This window comes from Anomaloglossus baeobatrachus, chromosome 4 (assembly GCF_048569485.1).
Source record: "Anomaloglossus baeobatrachus isolate aAnoBae1 chromosome 4, aAnoBae1.hap1, whole genome shotgun sequence".
NCBI lineage: Eukaryota > Metazoa > Chordata > Amphibia > Anura > Aromobatidae > Anomaloglossus > Anomaloglossus baeobatrachus.
Genome location: NC_134356.1, coordinates 48,575,447 through 48,597,743, shown reverse-complemented (window position 1 = coordinate 48,597,743; position 22,297 = coordinate 48,575,447). Strand labels below are relative to the sequence as shown.

At 46.5% G+C, this 22,297-nt stretch overlaps 1 protein-coding gene across 2 annotated transcripts in view; it reads left to right on the top strand.

Moving 5' to 3' along the window:
• The first annotated feature begins 960 nt into the window (after positions 1–960).
• Positions 961–22,297, top strand: part of LARP1 (La ribonucleoprotein 1, translational regulator) — a 130,193-nt gene continuing 108,856 nt past the window's right edge. For both annotated transcript variants that reach the window (XM_075344311.1, XM_075344310.1), the window contains exon 1: positions 961–1,388. In XM_075344311.1, coding sequence (XP_075200426.1) covers positions 1,151–1,388 — 238 coding nt within the window. In that variant the 5' untranslated portion in view covers positions 961–1,150. The remainder of the gene's footprint in view (positions 1,389–22,297) is intronic.

Sequence of the window (22,297 nt, the reverse complement as noted above, 5' to 3'; positions counted from 1 at the left end):
TAGTGCCCACTCATCATTAGTTATGAGTACAGAGCACCCGAGCATGGTAGTGCCCACTCATCATTAGTTATGAGTACAGAGCACCCGAGCATGGTAGTGCCCACTCATCATTAGTTATGAGTACAGAGCACCCGAGCATGGTAGTGCCCGCTCATCACTATTGCAAACAGAAAAAAAACATCAAAGAAAACTAGAAAATTGATCTGATCTGCAATCTGCCAATGACATTGAAAGACAAGGGACTCCTCATTTTAGCCAGATCTTCTGCAAATCCATGTGTGACTCATATAATAATATATTTATTAATTTATATAGCGCTGTTAATTCCACAGCACTTTACATACATTGGCAACACTGTCCCCATTGGGGCTCACAATCTAAATTTACTATCAGTATGTTTTTTTTGGAGTGTGGGAAGAAACCAGAGTACCTGGAGGAAACCCACGCAAACACGGGGAGAACATATAAACTCCTTGCAGATGGTGTCCTTGGTGGGAATTGAACCCAGGACCCCAGCGCTGCAAGACTGCAGTGCTAACCACTGAGCCACCATACAGTGCTAACCACTGAGCCACCATACAGTGCTAACCACTGAGCCACTATACAGTGCTAACCACTGAGCCACCATACAGTGCTAACCACTGAGCCACCATACAGTGCTAACCACTCAGCCACCATACAGTGCTAACCACTGAGCCTCCGTGCTCATATGAATAGTTCTTGTTGCTGACAGTTGTAGTTTCCCAATAGCCCAGATTAATGGACACTGCTTTAGGACTTCTATTGGCAGAACTACAAGTCTCAGCAGTGCGCACAGCTACATTGTGCAGAGGAGCAGGAAGCGAGTGCAGCATGAATGGGGCTCCAGCTGACCCTCAGCCCAGATACCCGCCCCCTGCCCTCCTCCCCCCAGGACCGTCGGGGGCGCGCACGTCGGCGTGTCTCAGAGCGCGGCCCCGCACAGCCCATCGCGTGGTCTTCCTTGGCTTCCATATTGCAGCGGTAACCTCGGGATTCCGCCCGGTGATCAGGCGCCCGGTGTGCAGCGATCGTCCCCACCCCTCCGAACGGGATCGGTGCAGGTCGCGCTCCCCCCGGCTGGTCCGATCTCGTATCCCCGCCCGGGTGGTGGTGGTGGGGAGCTAGGGACATGGCGACTCAGGTGGAAGCTCCGCTCATGCCACCGCCGCCCCTGCAGCCGCCGCAGCAACCGCCGCCACCGGACACAGAGGCGGAGGAGAGACGATCGGAGGGGGGCAAACCGGAGCAGGACGGCGAGGATGGGCTGGGGCGCAAAGAGTTTGTGGAGGCTCCGCCGCCCAAGGTGAACCCCTGGATCAAAGGAAGTGGGGGCCCCGGGGGCCCGGTGAACGGCCAGATCTCTGCAGGTGGGTGCTGCCGGCGCACTGGGGGCTGCAGAGCTGCTGTAGGTGGGCGCCCGGGTGGCATGTTGTGTTTGCGGGGTGCTCTGAACCATGTGCTTGTCACAATCTTCTCATTTTTTTTAAGGGGTGTGATGACTTTTTGGATTGATTATTGAGGTGCTGATAAGGTCACCTGCTCGCCCCCCCTTTACTAGTCGGCTTGTGACACGGGAGATATGGGGGGCGGTGACTTGGGTTGGGGGAGGAGGTGGGGTGTCCATTACCCAGTACACCCTTTGATGACACTGCAGTCTGGCCTGGGTGGTGGGTGGAGGATCGCTGGCTCCGTACCAGCACCCAGACATTCGATGGGTCCCCACCGCAATAGGCACCGTGACGTGCCCCGGGGAGGAGCCGGCGCTCGGCTTTTGCACCGTTTTGCAGCATTAATCACTTTTCTGCTGCTCCATTCAGAACGTTCAGAGTCCAACGTTCCATTTTAGAACGTTCACGGTCCAACGTTCTAAACGCCCCGCCCACCGCTGCTACCCAGCATTCCACTGCAGACAGGCAACGTGGGTCGCGCTCCTAGGCCTGAGCGCCTCTCCGCAGCGTGTGCACGGGGTCAGGGGCGATCATCTCACCGGACGAGCGTGCTCTCTGGCCGGTTACATAAGTAACAGCTTCTCCCCCCCCCCCCTCCCACTGCTCCTTGTCCTGGCCATGTGGGTGCGATGGGGGAGGGGGTGATGGCCTTATAGGCTCCTATTTGGGGATCCTGGGTGGCTGCGCCTTGGCGAGACTCCCCTGCTTCGCTGGCACTGTGCACTGCGCTGGTATAAATAGCCCCGGCTACTATTCCCAGGCTATAAGTGGCAATTAGTGGGCATAAATCATGAGGGGCAGTGGCCTGCGGGGAGGGCACATGTCCTAATAATTAGCACCTCCTTGTTCCATGTGCAGCAGATCTGCCCGTCCCCAGGCCACAAACTGCAGAACACCACCTTTATCAATCCTTAAAAACCTGAGAAAACGTCCATTCATTGAAGGGATCCGCTTCTTTCAGGCTACGGTCACACTTTGCATCTATTTTTCTGCTGTCTTGGGGTATGTTCACACATGAGGTTTTTGCTGTGCGGCACAATCTGGCGCTTTTCTGAAAAACCGTATGCGGCAACAGCTGTCGCCGCATCCGGTTTTTCCCCTATAGACTTGCATTAGCGGCGGATTGTGCCGCATGGCCTTGGGTTGCGTCCGTTTTTTTGCCGTATGCGGCATATTATTTAGCTGGTGCGGCGGCCGTATTAAACGTTACATGCTGCGTTTTTTGCTGCGGCGATAAAAACGCATCGTGCCAGATCCGGCACAATGCGGCGCGATTTACCATGCAAGCCTATGGATGCGGCGTCTTGCGCATGCTCCGAATCAAACCGGATCCGGCAAAAAACGGACAGGCCGCATGGAAAAACGTATGCAACGCATCCGTTTTTTCGCCGCATTCGTTGCATAGGTTTTTGAGCCGGATTTGGCCACACAGAAAAAAAACTGATGTGTGAACTTAGCCTTAGCAGTAAAATAAGCTGTTCCCAAAAAGCAAGTTTTGCTGCGTTTTTGGTGTCATTTGTCTACAGTACACGTTTAAAGGGAACATGTCACCTGAAATTTCGCTATTAAACTAAAATAATCCCCTTCTGCAGCTCCTGGGCTGCTTTCTGTAAAGGTTCATCTTGCTACTGGCCCCCCTTTCAGACCTAAATAAAACACTTTATAAAATCTTAACTTTTGCTGGCCACGGGGGCGGGCTGTATTGCGTCCGTTATTCCCCCTCCTGCCGCTGTTCGCCGTCCCCCAGTGTTGATTGACAGATGAGGCCGCAGCTCTCATGTTACTCAGTACTCCTGAAGTCTCGCGCATGCTCAGTGGCAGTATCGCGTGAATGAGCACAGTTCAAATTGTGAGCACCGGTGATCGTATTGCGTAGGCGCGAGATTATGGGCGGGTACTTGAATGACCATGTCATCACCAGCGTCATCCAAATAGCCGCCCATAATCTCGCGCATGCGCAATAACATCACCGGCGCTCGCGATTTGAAAACAGTGCTGTCCAGCGATACTGCCACTAGGCATGCGCGAGATTATGGGCGGGTACTTGAATGACCATGTCATCACCAGCGTCATCGAAATAGCCGCCCACAATCTCGCGCATGCGCAATAACATCACCGGCGCTCGCGATTTGAAAACAGTGCTGTCCAGCGATAGTGCCACTGCGCATGCGCGAGATTATGGGCGCCTACTTGGATGACGGTAGTGATAACAATGTCATCACTAGCGTCATCCAAGTAGCCGCCAATAATTCGCGCATGCGCTGTGGCAGTATCGCGGGTCTGAGCACAGTTCAAATTGCGAGCGCTAGTGATCGTATTACGCAGGCGCGATATTGTGGGAGGGTACTTGAATGACTCCGGTGAAATTTCGAGCGCCGGTGATTGTATTGCGCAGGCGCGAGATTATGGGCGGGTACTTGAATGACGCTGGTGATGAATGTCATCACCAGCGTCATTGAAGTACCCGCCCATAATCTCGCACTTGCGCAGTATGATCACCGGCGCTCGCAATTTGAACTGTGCTCAGTCCCGCGTTGGTGACACTGGGCATGCGCCAGACTTCAGGAGCACTGAGTAACATGAGAGCGGCGGCCTCATCTGTCAATCAACACTGGGGGATGGCGAACAGCGGCAGGAGGGTGAATAACGGACGCAATACTGCCCGCCCCTGTAGCCAGCAAAGCTCATTAGCATAGCAAAAGGTAAGATTTTTATAAAGTGTTGATTTACGTCTGAATGGGGGGCCGGTAGCAAGAGGAACCTGTATAGAATGCAGCCCAGGAGCTGCAGAAGGGGATTCTTTTAGTTTAATAGCGAAAATTCAGGTGACAGGTTCCCTTTAAATAGTTACATTCGCCACTAAGGCTGCCTTCATTCATCTGTTTTTCGCAGTCAGGCACAATCTGGCAAATTGCAGATAAAACGGAGCCGGTGTCGGATCAGTTTTATTCCCCATAGACTTGTATTAGCGCCAAACTGTGCCGGATGCCTTTTCGTTGCATGCGGCGTCTGCCGGATCTGGCGAAATTTCTTCCAGGACACACCATGTAACGTTTTTTATCTCCGGCAAAAAACCAGACCGCGCCGTCTGGCATGTTGTATAATGGAAGCTTATGGGCGCCGGATCCGTCGTCATCCGGCATATGACAGAATCCAACGACGGGTCCGGTTTTTGGAACTGACCATGCTCAGTATCACAACGGATCCGTAAAAAAAAACGTAAGGAAAGCATGGAAAAAACTGATGCGACGGATCCTTTATATTGACGGATCTTGCCTGACGGCTAAAAACGAATAGCCTCTTTCACACATCAGTTTTTTGCCACCAGTTACAATCCGTCGAATTTTGAAAAAAAATGAATCCGGCGACTGATGCCACTGGATCCATCGCCGTCCGTCGTTTGGTAGAATGGAAGCCTATGGGCGCAGGATCCGTCGTAATCCGTCAAATGACATTATCCGGCGCCGGGTTCCGTTTTTTTTTTTTTTTTTTAACAGAGCATGCTCCAATTTATTATTTAGCCCCCAGCTAGTCGGATCGGTCGAAAAACTGATCCGTCGCATCAGTTTAGCCACAATCTGCGACGGATCCGTCGAGAAAACGGATTGTGACTGATGGCAAAAAACTGATGTGTGACAGGGGCCTAAAGCAGATGTGTTTTTGCACTTTGTCATTGCTTTTAATGGTGAAAAAAGCAAAAACTCTAACATGTTGCTGCTTTAAAAAAACGCAACAGTTTTCCATTTGTCGGGGGGGGAGCAACTGTGTGCATGAGATTTCTGGGATCTCATAGCTTTCTCTCTCGCTTTATTGGGGGACACAGGACCATGGGTGTATGCGGCTGTTGCCAGGAGTCTGGGATCTCATAGCTTTTGCTTGTACTGTAAAAATCCGCTTTTAATTCGCATAAAACTCATGAAGAAAAAAAACGCAGCATGTGAACATAGCCTAATCAGGTGATAGAACGGATCCAGCAAACATTGCGAAAACAACTGTTTTTTTTTGTTTGTTTGTTTTTTTCTCGGATGTTTTGAAAAGATGTTTACAGGATCCGTTTTTTTTTTTAACATTGGAGTCTATGGAAAACTGATCCGTTAATGGATTGCTATTTAGCCATTTGGTTTTCTTTCATTTGTAAAGGATCTGCTTTTTCTTACTGCTTTAGATAAATAGCAATCCCTAAGGATCCAGTTTCCATAGATTCCCATGTTTAAAAAAAAAAAAAAAAAAAAGTGTCCAAATCCATTATTTTTGACATTAAAGTCTTTGGAAAATGGATCCAATCTGCGATCCATGTACAAATGTGTTCACCCTCTGAGCAGTTGCACCTATACAATAAATATATTTTGTTGTTCTTTTTATTTACATGGCTAATGTGGGTGCAGTAGTGCACGGTGGCGGCATGGTGGCTCAGTGGTTAGCACTGCATGGTGGCTCAGTGGTTAGCACTGCAGTCTTGCAGCGCTGGGGTCCTGGGTTAAAATCCCACCAAGGACACCATCTGCAAAGAGTTTGTATGTTCTCCCCGTGTTTGCGTCGGTTTCCTCCGGGTTCTCCGGTTTCCTCCCACACTCCAAAGACATACAGATAGGGTCTTTAGATTGTGAGCCCCAATGGGGGCAGTGTTCCTGATGTATGTAAAGCGCTGCGGAATATGTTAGCGCTATATAAAAATAAAGATTTGATTTTTGATGTTGCCGTTTCGCGCACAGCGTGGGTGTATTGTCGCATTTTCTAGAAAGCAATGTTTAAAGTGTGCGTAATTTTGTCGTGATGACTTGTTTGAGAAGCTTAGGCCCCTTTCACACCAGTTTTTTGCCATCAGTCGCAATCTGATCCGGCGACTGATGCTGCTGAATCCGTTTTTTTTTTTCATAGACTTGTATTAGCGATGGATTGTGACGAATGGCCTCACGTTCCATCCTTCGTTCGACGGATACGGCAAAAATTGTTTATCTGTCGGACGGAGACAACGGACAAAGTAACTTTTTTTTTTGTCTTTGTCGAAAAAACGGACAGTGATGTTGCCGTCCGTCGTTTGGTATAATGGAAGCTTATGGGAGCAGGATCCGTCGTAATCCGTCAAATGACGGAATCTGGTGACTGAATCCGTTTTTTTTAACCGAGCATGCTCAGATGGGGTGTAAAAACACTGTTGGGCTGAAAAAACTGATGCGACGGATCCGTTGCATCAGTTTTTTCACAATCTGCGACGGATCGAGCCAACGGATTGTGACTGATGGAAAAAAAAAAACCCTGATGTGTGAGAGGGGCCTTGGGCTAGTTTCACACTTGCGTTGGGTTGAATCTGCTGGGTCCGTTACTGCGTCGTTTTGACGCATCAGTTATTTTTGTGCTGTCAACGGATGCAACGGGTCAGTTTTTTCACAGGAATCCGTTGGCTGATTCCTGTGAAATAACGGACCCGTTGCATCCGTTAGGCGTCTGTCTAACAGAATGCGTCGGCTCAGTTTTGTTTTTTTTTTCCTCCTTTTTTTTTTTTTTTTTCATTCTGGGCATGCTCAGTAGAAATTGGCGGAATCCAGCACCGGATTCCGTTGTAAAGCACTTTGCAACGGAATCCGCCACCATAAGGATCCATTATAGCTATTGACGGATGTAACGGAATCCGCCGCTCAGCGTCATTTTAACGCAAGCTATTAACGTTACATGCTGCTTTCCTTCTGCCCAGTGGAAGCAACGCAGCGTCGGCCAGCGGAAGCAACGCAGGTCCATCACTCGCAATCCGTCGTCCATACAAGTCTATGGGAAGCAGCAGAATCCGTTAACGGATTCCGCTGTTTTCTAAAACGGCGGATTGCAACTGAAGGAAAACAACGCAAGTGTGAAAGTACCCTTAGTGATCAAGGTTGGTGGGCCTTTTTGCTTCTTCATAAACTTAGTGCAAACAAAAAAAAAAGGATCCGCATAAAATAACGGATGGCAAAAAGTGTGTTTTATAACTGATCTGGATTAAAAATAAACCGGATGAGGTTTTTAAAAAGCAGATCATTTTTTTTTTTGTTGTTTTACTGGATCAGTTTTGAACAGATGATCGCTGGACGTAAATTTAGGCCCTGTTCACACTGCAATTTTGCAGTGTGTTTGAATGATTCCTGAATCCCCAACGGGGCTGTAGTCTACAAATGAATGCCATTCGTGATTTTTTTTTTTTTTTTTTTCTTTCTTAGGCTACGTTCACACATCAGTTTTTTCCATCAGGCACAATCCGGAAAAAACGATCCGTTTTATCCCCATTGATTTGTATTAGCACCGGATTCTGCCTGATGGCATTGCGTTGCATCCGGCCTTTGACGAATCCGGCGTAATTACTCAATGCGGCGGCCGGATGGAACGTCTCATTGAACGTTTTTTGTCTCTGAAAAACCCAGTATCGTGCCGGATCTGGCGTGATTTACAATGGAAGCCTATGGACGCCGGATGCGGCCGCCAGTTCAGTTTTTTTTAAACTGAGCCTGCTCCAATTTATTGAAAAACGGATCCAGAAAAAAAAAAAAATATACCGGATCCATAAAAAAAAAAGTTCAGGCGCATCAGTTTTTGCATATTCTGCGCCGGATCCGTTGCATCAGGCACACGCCGGATTGTGCCTGATGCCAAAAAACTGATGTGTGAACGTAGACTTAATGTGTCCATTTGTTCACCTAAGTACAGAAATATATTCATCGGGGTCTGCCTACATCCAGGGCATTTAGACTGAATTTCCTGAACGCTGCCAAAAACTGAGCAGAGCCTTGAGTAGCGTTTAGGTGCATGGTTCCAGTTTTAGGGCTTTTGCAGACGTTCTGGCAAATCAGTCCTATCCTGGACTGGTCGCAGCTCTCCGAACCAGAGTGTGGTGGACACACAGGAGAAGGCCTCTGTTCAAGAACAATATATAGGCCCTCTGCAGACCAAGAACTCATAAAAACGCTAAATTGCACCTGCTTTGGAGGTAGAAATGGGCCCGTGTGACTGCACAGGTTGCATCCCCCCCCATAGAAATATATGAAGCGGTCATTCTCCACAGTCGGACCAGTCTGGAGGGACATCTTCATGAGGCCCAAACTAAAGGAGTGGGAGTTTTTTTTCTTTTTTTAGAGGTGAGGTGTCTCGTCGTCTGTTTTTTCATTCCGAAATAAGCAACCTAGACAGACCCTACGATAATCGTTGGACCTCTCTGCTTCCGAGTGGCCAAGCCAAATTCCTCCCTCAGTAGCCGGATGTGTGATGATCAGCATAACTTTGGGGTCTGACTGGGTCGGAAGGGCCCTGTGTGGGTCGGAAGGGCCCTGTGTGGGTCGGAAGGGCCCTGTGTGGGTCGGAAGGGCCCTGTGTGGGTCGGAAGGGCCCTGTGTGGGTCACACATAGATGGCAGTTCCTAAGTAATATGCTATTATTTTTCGTTTTAAAGTTTTGAAACCAGTGTTCCACTAATTTTACATTGATGGCCAATCCTTAGGATAGGTCATCAATGTCTGGCTGTGGTCTGACACCCGGCCATCCCTGCCAATCATTTGTTCTTGTTGCTGGCAGCAGTAGGCAGCCGAAAATGCTCAGATCCGGAGCTGCCCTCTCAACTGATAGCGGCCGCCACCGGGTATTGCACATCTGCCTCCCATTCAAATCAGTAGGAGGAAGATGTGCGGTATCTGACCGATATCGGAAGACGGGGCAACTACGGAACTGAGCATTTCCGGCCACCGCCAGCTGATTGGAGGGGGTGCCGGGTGTCGGATCCCGGCCGATCAGACATTGATGACCTATCAAGGATGGGCCATCAATATCAATGTAAAAGTAGTGAACAACCTCTGTAAATATTCAATTTTCTGTTTATTTTAGGGTAGACCTTTTTTCCCTAGAGTAACCATTTTGGTTCTTCCTTTTGAATTTCGTTTCTTAGTAAGTTGTCACTTTTGTTTTTGAAGGAATTTGACAAATTGAGTGCTTGACAAGTGAAATAGAAAGTGATGACCGGTTGGCTGTAACTTCCTGTTTGTCTCTCGCAAATATGGCCGCCCATCAACACCGAAAAATGTCTCTATCCCTAGGAGAGCAGGATATAGGGGCTCCCTGCAGGACATATACGGGGTAGTAATAACCTCCCATGGCTCCTTGGCTTAGGCCATATGCCGCCACATGGTGCACTCGTTACGGCAGTTCTTCTCCCCCCCCCCCAACAAAAAGCAGTGTACCTAGAGGGATCCTTCTATCTATCCTTCTATCTATCCTTCTATCTATCCTTCTATCTATCCTTCTATCTATCCTTCTATCTATCCTTCTATCTATCCTTCTATCTATCCTTCTATCTATCCTTCTATCTATCCTTCTATCTATCCTTCTATCTATCCTTCTATCTATCCTTCTATCTATCCTTCTATCTATCTATCCTTCTATCTATCCTTCTATCTATCCTTCTATCTATCTATCCTTCTATCTATCCTTCTATCTATCCTTCTATCTATCTATCCTTCTATCCATCTATCCTTCTATCTATCCTTCTATCTATCCTTCTATCTATCCTTCTATCTATCTATCCTTCTATCTATCTATCTATCCTTCTATATATCTATCTATCCTTCTATATATCTATCTATCCTTCTATCTATCTATCTATCCTTCTATCTATCTATCCTTCTATCTATCTATCTATCCTTCTATCTATCTATCTATCCTTCTATCTATCTATCTATCCTTCTATCTATCTATCCTTCTATCCATCTATCCTTCTATCTATCCTTCTATCTATCCTTCTATCTATCCTTCTATCTATCTATCCTTCTATCTATCTATCTATCCTTCTATATATCTATCTATCCTTCTATCTATCTATCTATCCTTCTATCTATCTATCTATCCTTCTATCTATCTATCTATCCTTCTATCTATCTATCTATCCTTCTATCTATCTATCCTTCTATCTATCTATCCTTCTATCTATCTATCCTTCTATCTATCTATCCTTCTATCTATCTATCCTTCTATCCATCTATCCTTCTATCCATCTATCCTTCTATCTATCCTTCTATCTATCCTTCTATCTATCTATCCTTCTATCTATCTATCTATCCTTCTATCTATCTATCCTTCTATCTATCTATCCTTCTATCTATCTATCCTTCTATCTATCTATCCTTCTATCTATCCTTCTATCTATCCTTCTATCTATCTATCCTTCTATCCATCTATCCTTCTATCTATCCTTCTATCTATCCTTCTATCCATCTATCCTTCTATCCATCTATCCTTCTATCCATCTATCCATCTATCCTTCTATCCTTCTATCCTTCTATCCATCTATCCATCTATCCTTCTATCCATCTATCCTTCTATCCTTCTATCCTTCTATCCATCTATCCTTCTATCCATCTATCCTTCTATCCATCTATCCTTCTATCCATCTATCCTTCTATCCATCTATCCTTCTATCCATCTATCCTTCTATCCATCTATCCTTCTATCCATCTATCCTTCTATCCATCTATCCATCTATCCTTCTATCCATCTATCCTTCTATCCATCTATCCTTCTATCCATCTATCCTTCTATCCATCTATCCTTCTATCCATCTATCCTTCTATCCATCTATCCTTCTATCCATCTATCCTTCTATCCATCTATCCTTCTATCTATCCTGTTCGATTATCCTGATATAATCGGAGCCTTATGATCTTGTTCCTGACTGTAGCATACAGCTGTAATATGGCCACCTAATGTATGTTTTCTGTTTCTTATAATCCAGAGCTGTATTCACAATTCTGCCAATTATTGCTGGAAACCTGAAACGTGTTTGCAAGAGCTGAGCACCAAAGCGGTCATAAAGTTTGTTTTTATAATGTAAAATTACTGTCCAGAGTGAAGGCAACACTTCTCAGAAGTCAGTGACTGACTCAGCAGAGAATCTCAGGAGACGTCCTGCTGAATTGTAAATGTAGCTATATGGAAATATGTAGGGACTTCATCAGCAGAATAGTGAGTGCAGCTCCGGCGTATAATACAGGATGTAATGCGGAATCAGTGAAATAAGTAGTGTATATACACATGAACTGCACTAGAAGAATAGGGAGTGCAGCTCAGGAGCATAATACAGGATGTAACTCCAGATCAGTAATATATACAAGTGACTATTAGCAGAAGAGTGAGTGCAGCTCTGGGGTATAATACTGGATGTAACTCTGGATCGGTAAAGGATAAGTAATGTTTGTACACTGTGACTCCACTAGCATAATAGTGAGTGCAGCTCTGGAGTATAATACTACAATAAATAATACAAGATCTAACGCGGAATTAGTTAAATAAGTAGTGTATATACACATGAACTGCACCAGCAGAATAGGGAGTGCAGCTCAGGAGCATAATACATGATGTAACTCCGGATCAGTAATATATACACTTGACTTTATTAGCAGAATAGTGAGTGCAGCTCTGGGGTATAATACAGGATGTAACTCAGGATCAGTAATATACAGTATACACGTGTCTCCACTAGCATAATAGTGAGTGCAGCTCTGGGGTATAATACAGGAGAAGTAATGCTTGTACATCGTAACTCCACCAGCAGAATAGTGGGTGCAGCTCTGGGGTATAGTACAGGATGTAACTCCGGATCCGTCCAGGATAAATAATGTATATGCACAGTCACTGCACCAGCAGAATAGTGAGTGCAGCTCTGGAGTATAATACAGAATGTAGCTCAGGATCAGTACAGGATAAGCAATGCAATGTGTATATACACAGTGAATCCACTAGCAGAATAGTGAGTGTAGCTTTTGGGTATAATACAGGATGTAACTCAGGATCCGTACAGGACAAGTAATGTATGTACACAGTGACTGCACCAGCAGAATAGTGAGTGCAGCTCTGGAGTATAATACAGGAAGTAACACAGAATAAGTAATGTTTGTACGTTGTCATTGCACAGAATAGTGATTATAGCTCTGGGGTATATTACAAAATGTAACTCAGGACAAGTAATGTATGTACACGTGACTCCATTAGCAGAATAGTAAGTGCAGCTCTTGGGTATAATGCAGGATGTAACTCTGGATCAGTAGAGGACAAGTAATGTATGTACACAGTGACTCCACCACCAGCAGACTAGTGAGTGCAGCTCTGGAGTATAATGCAAGATGTAAATTTAAAAAAAGTCAATTGGTAGATCCTTCCTTCAAGACAAAGTTAAGCTATTGTGTATGGGGCCTTTACATCAAAAGGGACTTTATTGTCATTCAGATAAGGCGGTTGTCTTCTCTCTATGGCCTCATTTACAGTCTTGGGCCCTTGAGCCTCGGGCAATACTCCTCACTTGCTAAAGGAAATAGTGGGCCTGTGCAAGCAGCCGCACCTGGGGGCACCTTTTGTGTTTGCTCTGTAGGTGAGGTGAGCGTGTTTGCACATATAAAGCATTTTATCTGTAAAGCGCTGTGGAATTAATAGCGCTATAAGTCAGTAAAATAAATAAAAATGAATATTTTTTTTCTTTTTAGGTGCTTGTAATATTAACATTTTCAAATTGATGAGTGTAAAGGTATTTGCAATTTTTTTTTTATTTTTTTTATGGAGTGATTTCCCCCCCCCCCATTTCCCTCCTTTCATCTTGTATTTACCTTCCTTTCCATTTACACCTTTTTTGCATTCCCACAGCTACTCCATTCTCAGAGGGAGTCTTGCTGCTGGCTCTACGTATACAATAAACCCTTAAATATATGCCCCCATTCCTTTTTGGTGAGGCCACATTCATGCAGAGATTAAATGGATTGGTAGTTTCTCTGTCCATTCACTTTTTTGTTGGACCTGTGACTGTTTTTTGCTCTTGTGTTATTGCCGTTGCTCCTCTGAGTATTCAGTTTTTTATATTTTTATAATCCGTTATATGGTTCCAGAGATATGGGCGTTTTTATCTTGTGCCACTTCTTTATGGTCTATCCGAGGGATCGGTGCTCACAAGGTAATTATGCAGTGCCAGCTGAAGACACGCCCCTAGAGAATCTTGTGAGCCACACCCTCTTTATAAAGACCGTAAAAAAGGCCCATATCTCTAGAATCGTATGGCGGATTAAAAAAATATTAGAAAACTGAATACTCAAGAGCAGTGGGAGTAAGATAAGATCAAAAACTGGCCGCTTTTTAACTAGTGAAAAGTCCCCTCTAAGGAATCCACATTAGATAAAATGTGGTAGATTTTGTCAGGGTCTGTAAATCTTTCCCCCCAAGGAGATAAGCTGATGTCAGCGGTTCTCCTAGAGGTTACATGAACGCTTGGCCAAAAAGTGTCTTGACTCAAAGGCTACAATACCAGGCCCATTATCATTGGCTTATCACAAGTATCCCACATTTAAGAGCTAGTGTATCTGCATATTAAATTATAGAAGACCTTTTTAGCCTTTCACCAGTCCTAGTTTCGTGGTCTTTAACTGGGACAGTCTGTACACGGACCAAGAAACCTAAAGGTGTGCGTGCAGCCTAAGGGCAACGTACGCCATTACTGTACTATGTTCCCACAGTACTCACTGGCTCCATCACTTCATGACTGAGTCTACCTTCTGTGGCTAAAACATTAAGTTCCCATGTTTACCTCAAAATCCAGATCTGGAGGGGTCTAAAACCCCTGTCTATCAACTTGACTAAAAGGGCTGCTATGTCCACTTGATTAAGGTGCCACTGTATAATTTTGGGTACCGCTGTTAAGTCTCATTCACTTAAATAGGCATGAACAGTAGTTAGGTTCAGTGATGGGCACAGTCATTTCCAAATCTACATAGTTGAGCTTGGTTACCCACAAAATGGGCTTGGTGCTGCGCCTCTTTACTCAGCAATGGTGTTGGAGCCCGTTGTTTTGATACTGATGGCCTATCTCAAAGCTCTTTTTTTCCTCCCTCCACCCATGCATGCTCAGCTAATTTTAAAATATTCTTGCTATTATTCCCGCTTCTCCCCTGAGTATTCCGTTTTTTGTTATTTTCAAATCCGACGTACGGTTCCCGAGATATGGCCCTTTTTTATTTAGTGCTATTATTTTTAGTCTTTGCCAAGAGGGTGTGGTTTACAGGATTCTATGGGGGCGTGTCTTTAGTCTGCTCTGAGCAACGCCCCTTTGTAAAAAAATAAAAATAAAAAATCACTAGATAAAAAGGCTCATAGCTCCTGAACGGTATGTCGGATTTTAAAAAAACAAAAACCAGAATACTCAGGGAAATAGTGGGAATAAAATAAGACCAAACACTGATCACTTTTGATCTGGTGACAAGTCCACTTTAAGGTAAACAATGTCACAAAAAATAGTATAAAAACCCAAGTACACAGGATTTGCATACAGGAGCAGGTTCTGTATATTTTCCAAGTGTTGGCATTCCACCCTGACAGGTGCTGCACATGGAGAGAACCACGATTATGTGTATTCCGTTAATCACTTAATCTCCTCCATTCCAGCTAAATACGTCTGCTGTATACCCGTGGCTCGGCACAGATCAGATGCTGTTGGCATATGTTAGTTTTGCCGTCCTACTCCTGGTAAATCTTTTTTTTTTTTTTTTTATTTATTGCGTCCTATTAAAATAAAATTATGCAAGAAATTAATAAAAACAACTTTTAACTTGTAATGGTGTAAGGCCGCTCAAAAATGTAAATTTTTCAGTCCACAATAAAATAAAAATTATAAAAAAAAATTGGGATTACGTTTATTTTGCTGCTACTGAAATTCCGTTTTTTTTTTATTTTTTTGGTTTTTTTTTTTAACCCGTATGGAAAAATGAGGCATGTAATGCTACATGTGAACAAGCCTTAAAACGCAGCTGATTTTTTCACACAAGCTGGAAATTCTGCCGTGTGAACATCCCCCTATAAGTGATGAGCCGTAGATGTCCTCAGGGTCATTTCCCCTGTCCCGTACTGCTTCTAGTGAAGATGGAAGCGTCTCCTACATTAGGAGTAGGGGCTAGAAAAAGCTTCTATAGTCGTCCTTTTTTAAGGGGAAAGGAAAATGCTTATTAAAGGGATAGTCCAGGGTATGTAAAATGCGGCACACACGTGGAGGTAATACTGGAAGCATGAAATTCTTAGTACTTAACCTCCACTATAGCGTTGTGTACCTCGGATATACAGTTTCCCTTGGCTGCCGACATCTGTTCCTATACCCTATGTGTCATCTGAAACCCGAAACCGCTGCTGCCAGTGATTGGCTGCACACAGCAGTATATCTTCTTTTTGGTCAAGAGAGGTATAGGAGACCGCAGTTGGGAACATATGAGATGCGCTCGAGAATTTTGGCTGTAGGGGGGGGGAGGATATAGTATTATATGGCGCCATTCACGTGAATTCCCGGCAATATAATACTAGGATGTAGGTCTTATTCTCCCACCACCGATCACACCAAAAGCAATCTTAGAAGTGCGCCTGGATCCTCCATGAGCGCCCGCCCCACTTCTCCCTGAGCGCGCGCCCGTCCCCTCCCTGAGCGCGCGCCCGTCCCCTCCCTGAGCGCGCGCCCGTCCCCTCCCTGAGCGCGCGCCCGTCCCCTCCCTGAGCGCGCGCCCGTCCCCTCCCTGAGCGCGTGCCCGTCCCCTCCCTGAGCGCGCACCCAGCTGAGGTCTTTCTTCTGCATCCGTACTACGTTGCGAATGCGTGCTACTTGTCTTCTAAGCTTAGCACTTCTAAGGGGTCTATTGACTGATCAGTACCTGAAACCTCACGGATCAGTTCAGAAATAAAGGGGCTAAAACATGTAAAATTATACAATAACTCTTTAAATTCCTTACTGCCTAGGAGTCCAGTAGGCGGTCCTAAATTGTGTCTTGACAGCTGTATGCTCACACAGTGAAGGCTGTCAATCACTCATGGGACCGCCGAGCCAAGAATAAGCAGGAATTTAAATGAAGAAAGATAAGACAGATTTGCTTTTCCTGCTCCATAAGCGGAGATCAGACTTGGTGATGAGCGAGCACTACCATGCTCAGGTACTCGAAACGCGCAGGTTGGACACTCGGACCAGCTTGAGTACCGAGTATTACCAAGTATAATGGAAGTCAATGGAAAGATCTTCTTTAACAATGCTTGAGTTTCCCACTGACTTCCATTGCACTCGGTACTCAAGTCGAGCCCATCCGAGTGTCCGACCTGCGCGTTTCGAGTACCGAGCATGGTAGTGCTCGCTCATCACTAATCAGACTGCTTCTTCAATATAACAGCTTTGCTTAAGCTCATCACGGAAGATCTACTTATAATTCACCATACATTGCTCAAGGCAAGACTGGCAAGATTCCAGGAAAGACGGCACAGAAGTGAAGCCGTTAGTCGTAGTGAAAATCCCTTTCAAATTAGAGGGTTTGTCTCTTTTCAAAGATTGTTCCAAAGGCTCAAAGAAACAAAAAAGCAAACTCAGCTTTTACTTCACCTTCCCTGAATCCAGTGCAGCCTCTCACCTATTGCTCCCATTTATATTGATTGACTGCAGTGTGCAATCACCTCAACAACGCTGCAGCCAATCTCTGAGCTCAGCAGCCTTGCCGATTTAGGCCCTGTGCGCACGCTGTGGATTTACATGCGGATTTGCTGCAGAAAATGTGTCTAACATTGCTGCAGTCATTCCCCAGCAAATCCTATAAGTTTTAAAAATGCTGTGCGCACACTGCGTTGTTTTTTTTTTTTTTTTTTTTTTTTTATTAAACCTGTGGATTTACCCACTGATTTTCCGCTGCAGAATTAATGAGCATGTCACTACTTTTGCGGTTTTTGCCATAGATAATGGTAAAAATCTGCGGGGACCAACTTGCGGCAAAAACGCGGGTGCGTTTTTACCGCGGGGGCGGGATTCTTTCAGAGGGTCCGGATTTTTCTTAAGAAAAAGGCACTTTCTAGCGCGCACATGGCCTTAGGCGGCACAAGCATGTTCACTCAGTAATTGGCTGCAGCACTGTCGACCTGATATCACCGCTGCAGCCCATCAAGAAAGGCGAGTTGCGGAGAAGGAGGATGAATTAAATCCTTTTTTCCTCTTTTAATAATCTTTGAAAGTCTTGTTCCTCCAAATTTTAAAATACCATGATACTGTAATCTAAAACTTGGTCCGTGCATACGGCTTTTGCCCCATATTTCTGCTTGGTATGCTTTTTGGGATGAATAGGACCCATATTTTGTGCCGCCATATGGTGCCTCTATGAGATCGTCATACACTAACACTAGAAGAGAGAACCTTTTTTTTTTGTTGTTGTTGTTGTTGTAAGTCCCTGTGCACACTGAGGTTTGTTGTTTTTTTTTTTTTTGTTTTTTTTTTTTTACCTCAGTATTTGTAAGCCTAAACCAGGAGTGGAACAATCAGGACAGGTATGATACAGACATGGTGCCCGTGTTCTCCTAGTTTTGGCATACAAATTCTGAGGTAAAAAACTCGCCAAATATGCATTGTGTGCACGGGGCCTAATACAGAATGGTGACAAATTTGTGAAAATCTAAAAATGGAGGTGTATACGGGTCCAATATGGCCCCATGGTAACCTCGAGTCGATCTACCTCCCCGGGACCTTCGGGTTTGTATAGCACCTTGGTAACTAACATGGCTGACTCCCGTGTTTTGTTTATTGATCCCTATGACACCTCGTGTTGAGGATCCTGAGGGTTGTAGTAACGATAATCCTGTGTACACAGCGGCCTCTATAGCTGCTGTTGGTGCCATATGAAGTAGTCCATGTGCTGATGGATGTTGGCAGGGTGTTTGGTGGCTTTCACAGTATACTGTATGTGCTGATTGTACAGCTTTGGCCATTTGTTCGGGTGGGGGTTGCTTGCATTTGCTCGGTGAGGTGTGGAGGAGGGGAGACCTGTTTATCCAGCCAGCCCTCATAGAAAAATTGCCAGAGTCCCAAGTGTTTTTTATTTCTTTGCCTTTTCTTTAAAAAGTTTTTTTTTTTTCTTCTCATTAAAGAACATGGCTGAAAACGTTTATAATCTTGTGCGATGGTGATTTGGCAAAGTCTGTTGTGAATGTATCCAAGCCCAGTGATTGAAAGCTTTGTGGTAAACAGAGGAGCATTTTTTTAGCTGCTTTTTGTGTCTGAACATGGCCCATATGTATGATTTGGCAGAGATTGCCAACAAGTGAAGGCAAGTTTTGAAATGCCAGTGGTAATGGCGAACAAGGGATTTAGTATCACTCTCCACACATCACACACATTATAATGGCGCCGCTGCAGTGAGGGCGGGAAGAGGGACGGCGAGGCTGCCCGGGGATGGCGAGGCCACCCGGGGATGGTTGGGGCCCAAGGCGAGGCGGCCCTGGGGATGGTTGGGGCCCAAGGCGAGGCGGCCCCGGGGATGGTTGGGGCCCAAGGCGAGGCGGCCCCGGGGATGGTTGGGGCCCGAGGCGAGGCGGCCCCGGGGATGGTTGGGGCCCGAGGCGAGGCGGCCCCGGGGATGGTTGGGGCCCGAGGCGAGGCGGCCCCGGGGATGGTTGGGGCCCGAGGCGAGGCGGCCCCGGGGATGGTTGGGGCCCGAGGCGAGGCGGCCCCGGGGATGGTTGGGGCCCTCGCCCGAGGCGAGGCGGCCCCGGGGATGGTTGGGGCCCTCGCCCGAGGCGAGGCGGCCCCGGGGATGGTTGGGGCCCTCGCCCGAGGCGAGGCGGCCCCGGGGATGGTTGGGGCCCTCGCCCGAGGCGAGGCGGCCCCGGGGATGGTTGGGGCCCTCGCCCGAGGCGAGGCGGCCCCGGGGATGGTTGGGGCCCTCGCCCGAGGCGAGGCGGCCCCGGGGATGGTTGGGGCCCTCGCCCGAGGCGAGGCGGCCCCGGGGATGGTTGGGGCCCTCGCCCGAGGCGAGGCGGCCCCGGGGATGGTTGGGGCCCTCGCCCGAGGCGAGGCGGCCCCAGGGATGGTTGGGTTGGGTTGGGGCAGCGCATAGCAACAAATTTCTTGCAGTTGGAGCATATTAGCAGGGGCAGCAGAATGCTATAAAAACCCTCAAAAAAAACAAAGGCTTGCCTATCCATGATGACATCTGGTCGTATTGTTTACAAGTCGCATGATGGCTACAGCCATTTGTCTGTATGATTGAAGGACATGGCCACCACTGCTCTCTGCCCTTAAAGGTGGCAGAATTATTTTATATTTATCTAGACCAGGAGTCTCAAACTCGGCTGGGTGTATGGGCCGCACAGAGGAAAAAAAATAATTTGGGGGGCCACATTCTTTGCAGGACAAAGTGACATTTTTATTGGTACCATATATAATATAATATAGTATAATATATATATATATATATATATATATATATATATATATATATATATATATATATATATATATATATATATATATATATATATATATATATATATATTTTATTTTTTTTCTTACACACCTTGGGATCACTGATTTTCAACATTTTCACTTGTTCATTATAGCAAACGTGCACATTCTTTGTTTAAATATAAACCTTTTTTTTTTTTACATTTTATCCCTTTCTTGTGTCTTACAATTAGCACTATATAGAAATTTTGACCAACATCTTTTAGTAATGTTCCCCATATTGTTGTAACATGCCCATCCTTGTCCCCTTGTAGTATTGTGCCCCATCCCACAGTAATGTGCTCATCCTTATCCCCATCCTTGTCCCCATTTTGCAGTAATGTGTTCATCCTTGTCCCCATCCTATAATAATGTCCCCCATCTTATAGTAATGTTCCCCATCCTTGTCCCCTTGTAGCAATGTCCCCATCCTATAGTACGGTCCCCATTCTATTGTAATGTGCCCATCCTATAGTAATGTGCCAATCTTGTCCCCACCCTATAGTAATGTCCCCAGCATTATCCCTATTCTATAGTAATGTTTCCCATCCTTGTCCCTTTGTAGTAATGTCCCTATCCTACAGTAATGTGCCCACCTTGTCCCTATCCTACAGTAATGTGCCCACCTTGTCCCCATCCTACAGTAATGTGCCCACCTTGTCCCCATCCTATAGTACTGTGCCCATCCTAGTCCCCATCCTATAGTACTGTGCCCATCCTAGTCCCCATCCTATAGTACTGTGCCCATCCTAGTCCCCATCCTATAGTACTGTGCCCATCCTAGTCCCCATCCTATAGTACTGTGCCCATCCTAGTCCCCATCCTATAGTACTGTGCCCATCCTAGTCCCCATCCTATAGTACTGTGCCCATCCTAGTCCCTATCCTATAGTAATGTGCCCATCCTAGTCCCTATCCTTTAGTAATGTGCCCATCCTAGTCCCTATCCTTTAGTAATGTGCCCATCCTAGTCCCTATCCTTTTAGTAATGTGCCCATCCTAGTCCCTATCCTTTAGTAATGTGCCCATCCTAGAACCTATCCTTTTAGTAATGTGCCCATCCTAGTCCCTACCCTAAAGTCCCCATACTATAGTAATAATGTCCCTATCCTATAGTAATGTCCCCAGCCTTATCCACATCCCATAGTAATGTGCACACTTTGTCCCCATCCTGTAGTAATGGGTCAGCAGCTCCCCTCACCTTCCACAGACTCCGGAGTGAAGCTGAGGGGAGTGGTCTGCGGCCCCAGATCCACAGTGACTGGAGAGATCGGTCACAAGGCCGGTCTCTCCAATCAGAGCTGGGGGCGAGTGCAGCAGAGGTCACCCAGCTCCAGCCAATGATCAGGGCTACAGCTGCACTGATCTTGGCTGGATTTCAATGTTTCAGCGATTTTTAATGGCTGAAACATTAGTTGCTGTGATTGGCTGAGCGGCGTTCGTCAGCCAATCACAGCCTCCGTAGGTCCAGGGAGGAGACACCAACCCTCCTGAGGTCCCCTCCTCCCCGAATCTAAGGTATTTGCAGCCACCGGGGCCGCGATTTCACCATGACGTACTGGGTATGTCATGGGTCCTTAAGTACTAGGGAGCCATAACGTACCCAGTACATCATAGGTCGCTAAGAGGCTAACGTCCAACACACACACACACACACACACACACACAAACCATTCTTCTCACCTGTCCCGCGCCCCCTCCGCTGCCTCATCTCTGCTTCGTGCGGCCCCCAGGCCCGTGCCCCCGGTCACTATCGCAGCAGCTGCAGTGTCACTGATTTATGTAAGATGATTGTATTGCCGGCGCGAGAGCGCAGCACCAGCAACACATTCATCTGACATAAAGTGCTGACAGTGGCTGCGGCCCCTGCACCTGCCGCGATAGTGAACAGGGGCACGGGCCTGGGGGCCGCACGAACTACCCTGAGGGGCCGCATGCAGCCCGCGGGCCGCGTGTTTGAGACCCCCTGATCTAGACCTTTTAACCCAGTTTCTTGTTTCTGGAAACAAATATGTCCTCTAGAATAGGAGACTGAGGGATCATAAGTGCTATTGCTATAGCGAGTATAGGAGGAGGGGCTGCTTTCCAGGAGTGAAAAGGACCCCTAAGATCTGTGGGAGTCCGAGATCCTGGGCTCTATATCGATGGCATATCATGGCCCATTACAGCAAGATGGTTAGTGGGATCACCTCTTTAGATGGTTTAGGCCACTTTTGAACACTCTGATCTGAAAGGCCACTATCTTCAATTAGAATTGTGAAAGTAGTCAAAATTAGGGTCGAACGCTTAGATGCCCAATTCACAAGAATTTGTCAGCCATCCTCTCACTATTGACAACTCCTCAGACAAGCGGGTAACTTATCCATACATTTGCCTACTTTATTGTGTATAACCACCTTAGTTTAGGTTAGTTTGTGTAATTTCGTGGGCCCCGGGGTGTGTGGGCCCCGGGGTGTGTGGGCCCCGGGGTGTGTGGGCCCCGGGGTGTGTGGGCCCCGGGGTGTGTGGGCCCCGGGGTGTGTGGGCCCCGGGGTGTGTGGGCCCCGGGGTGTGTGGGCCCC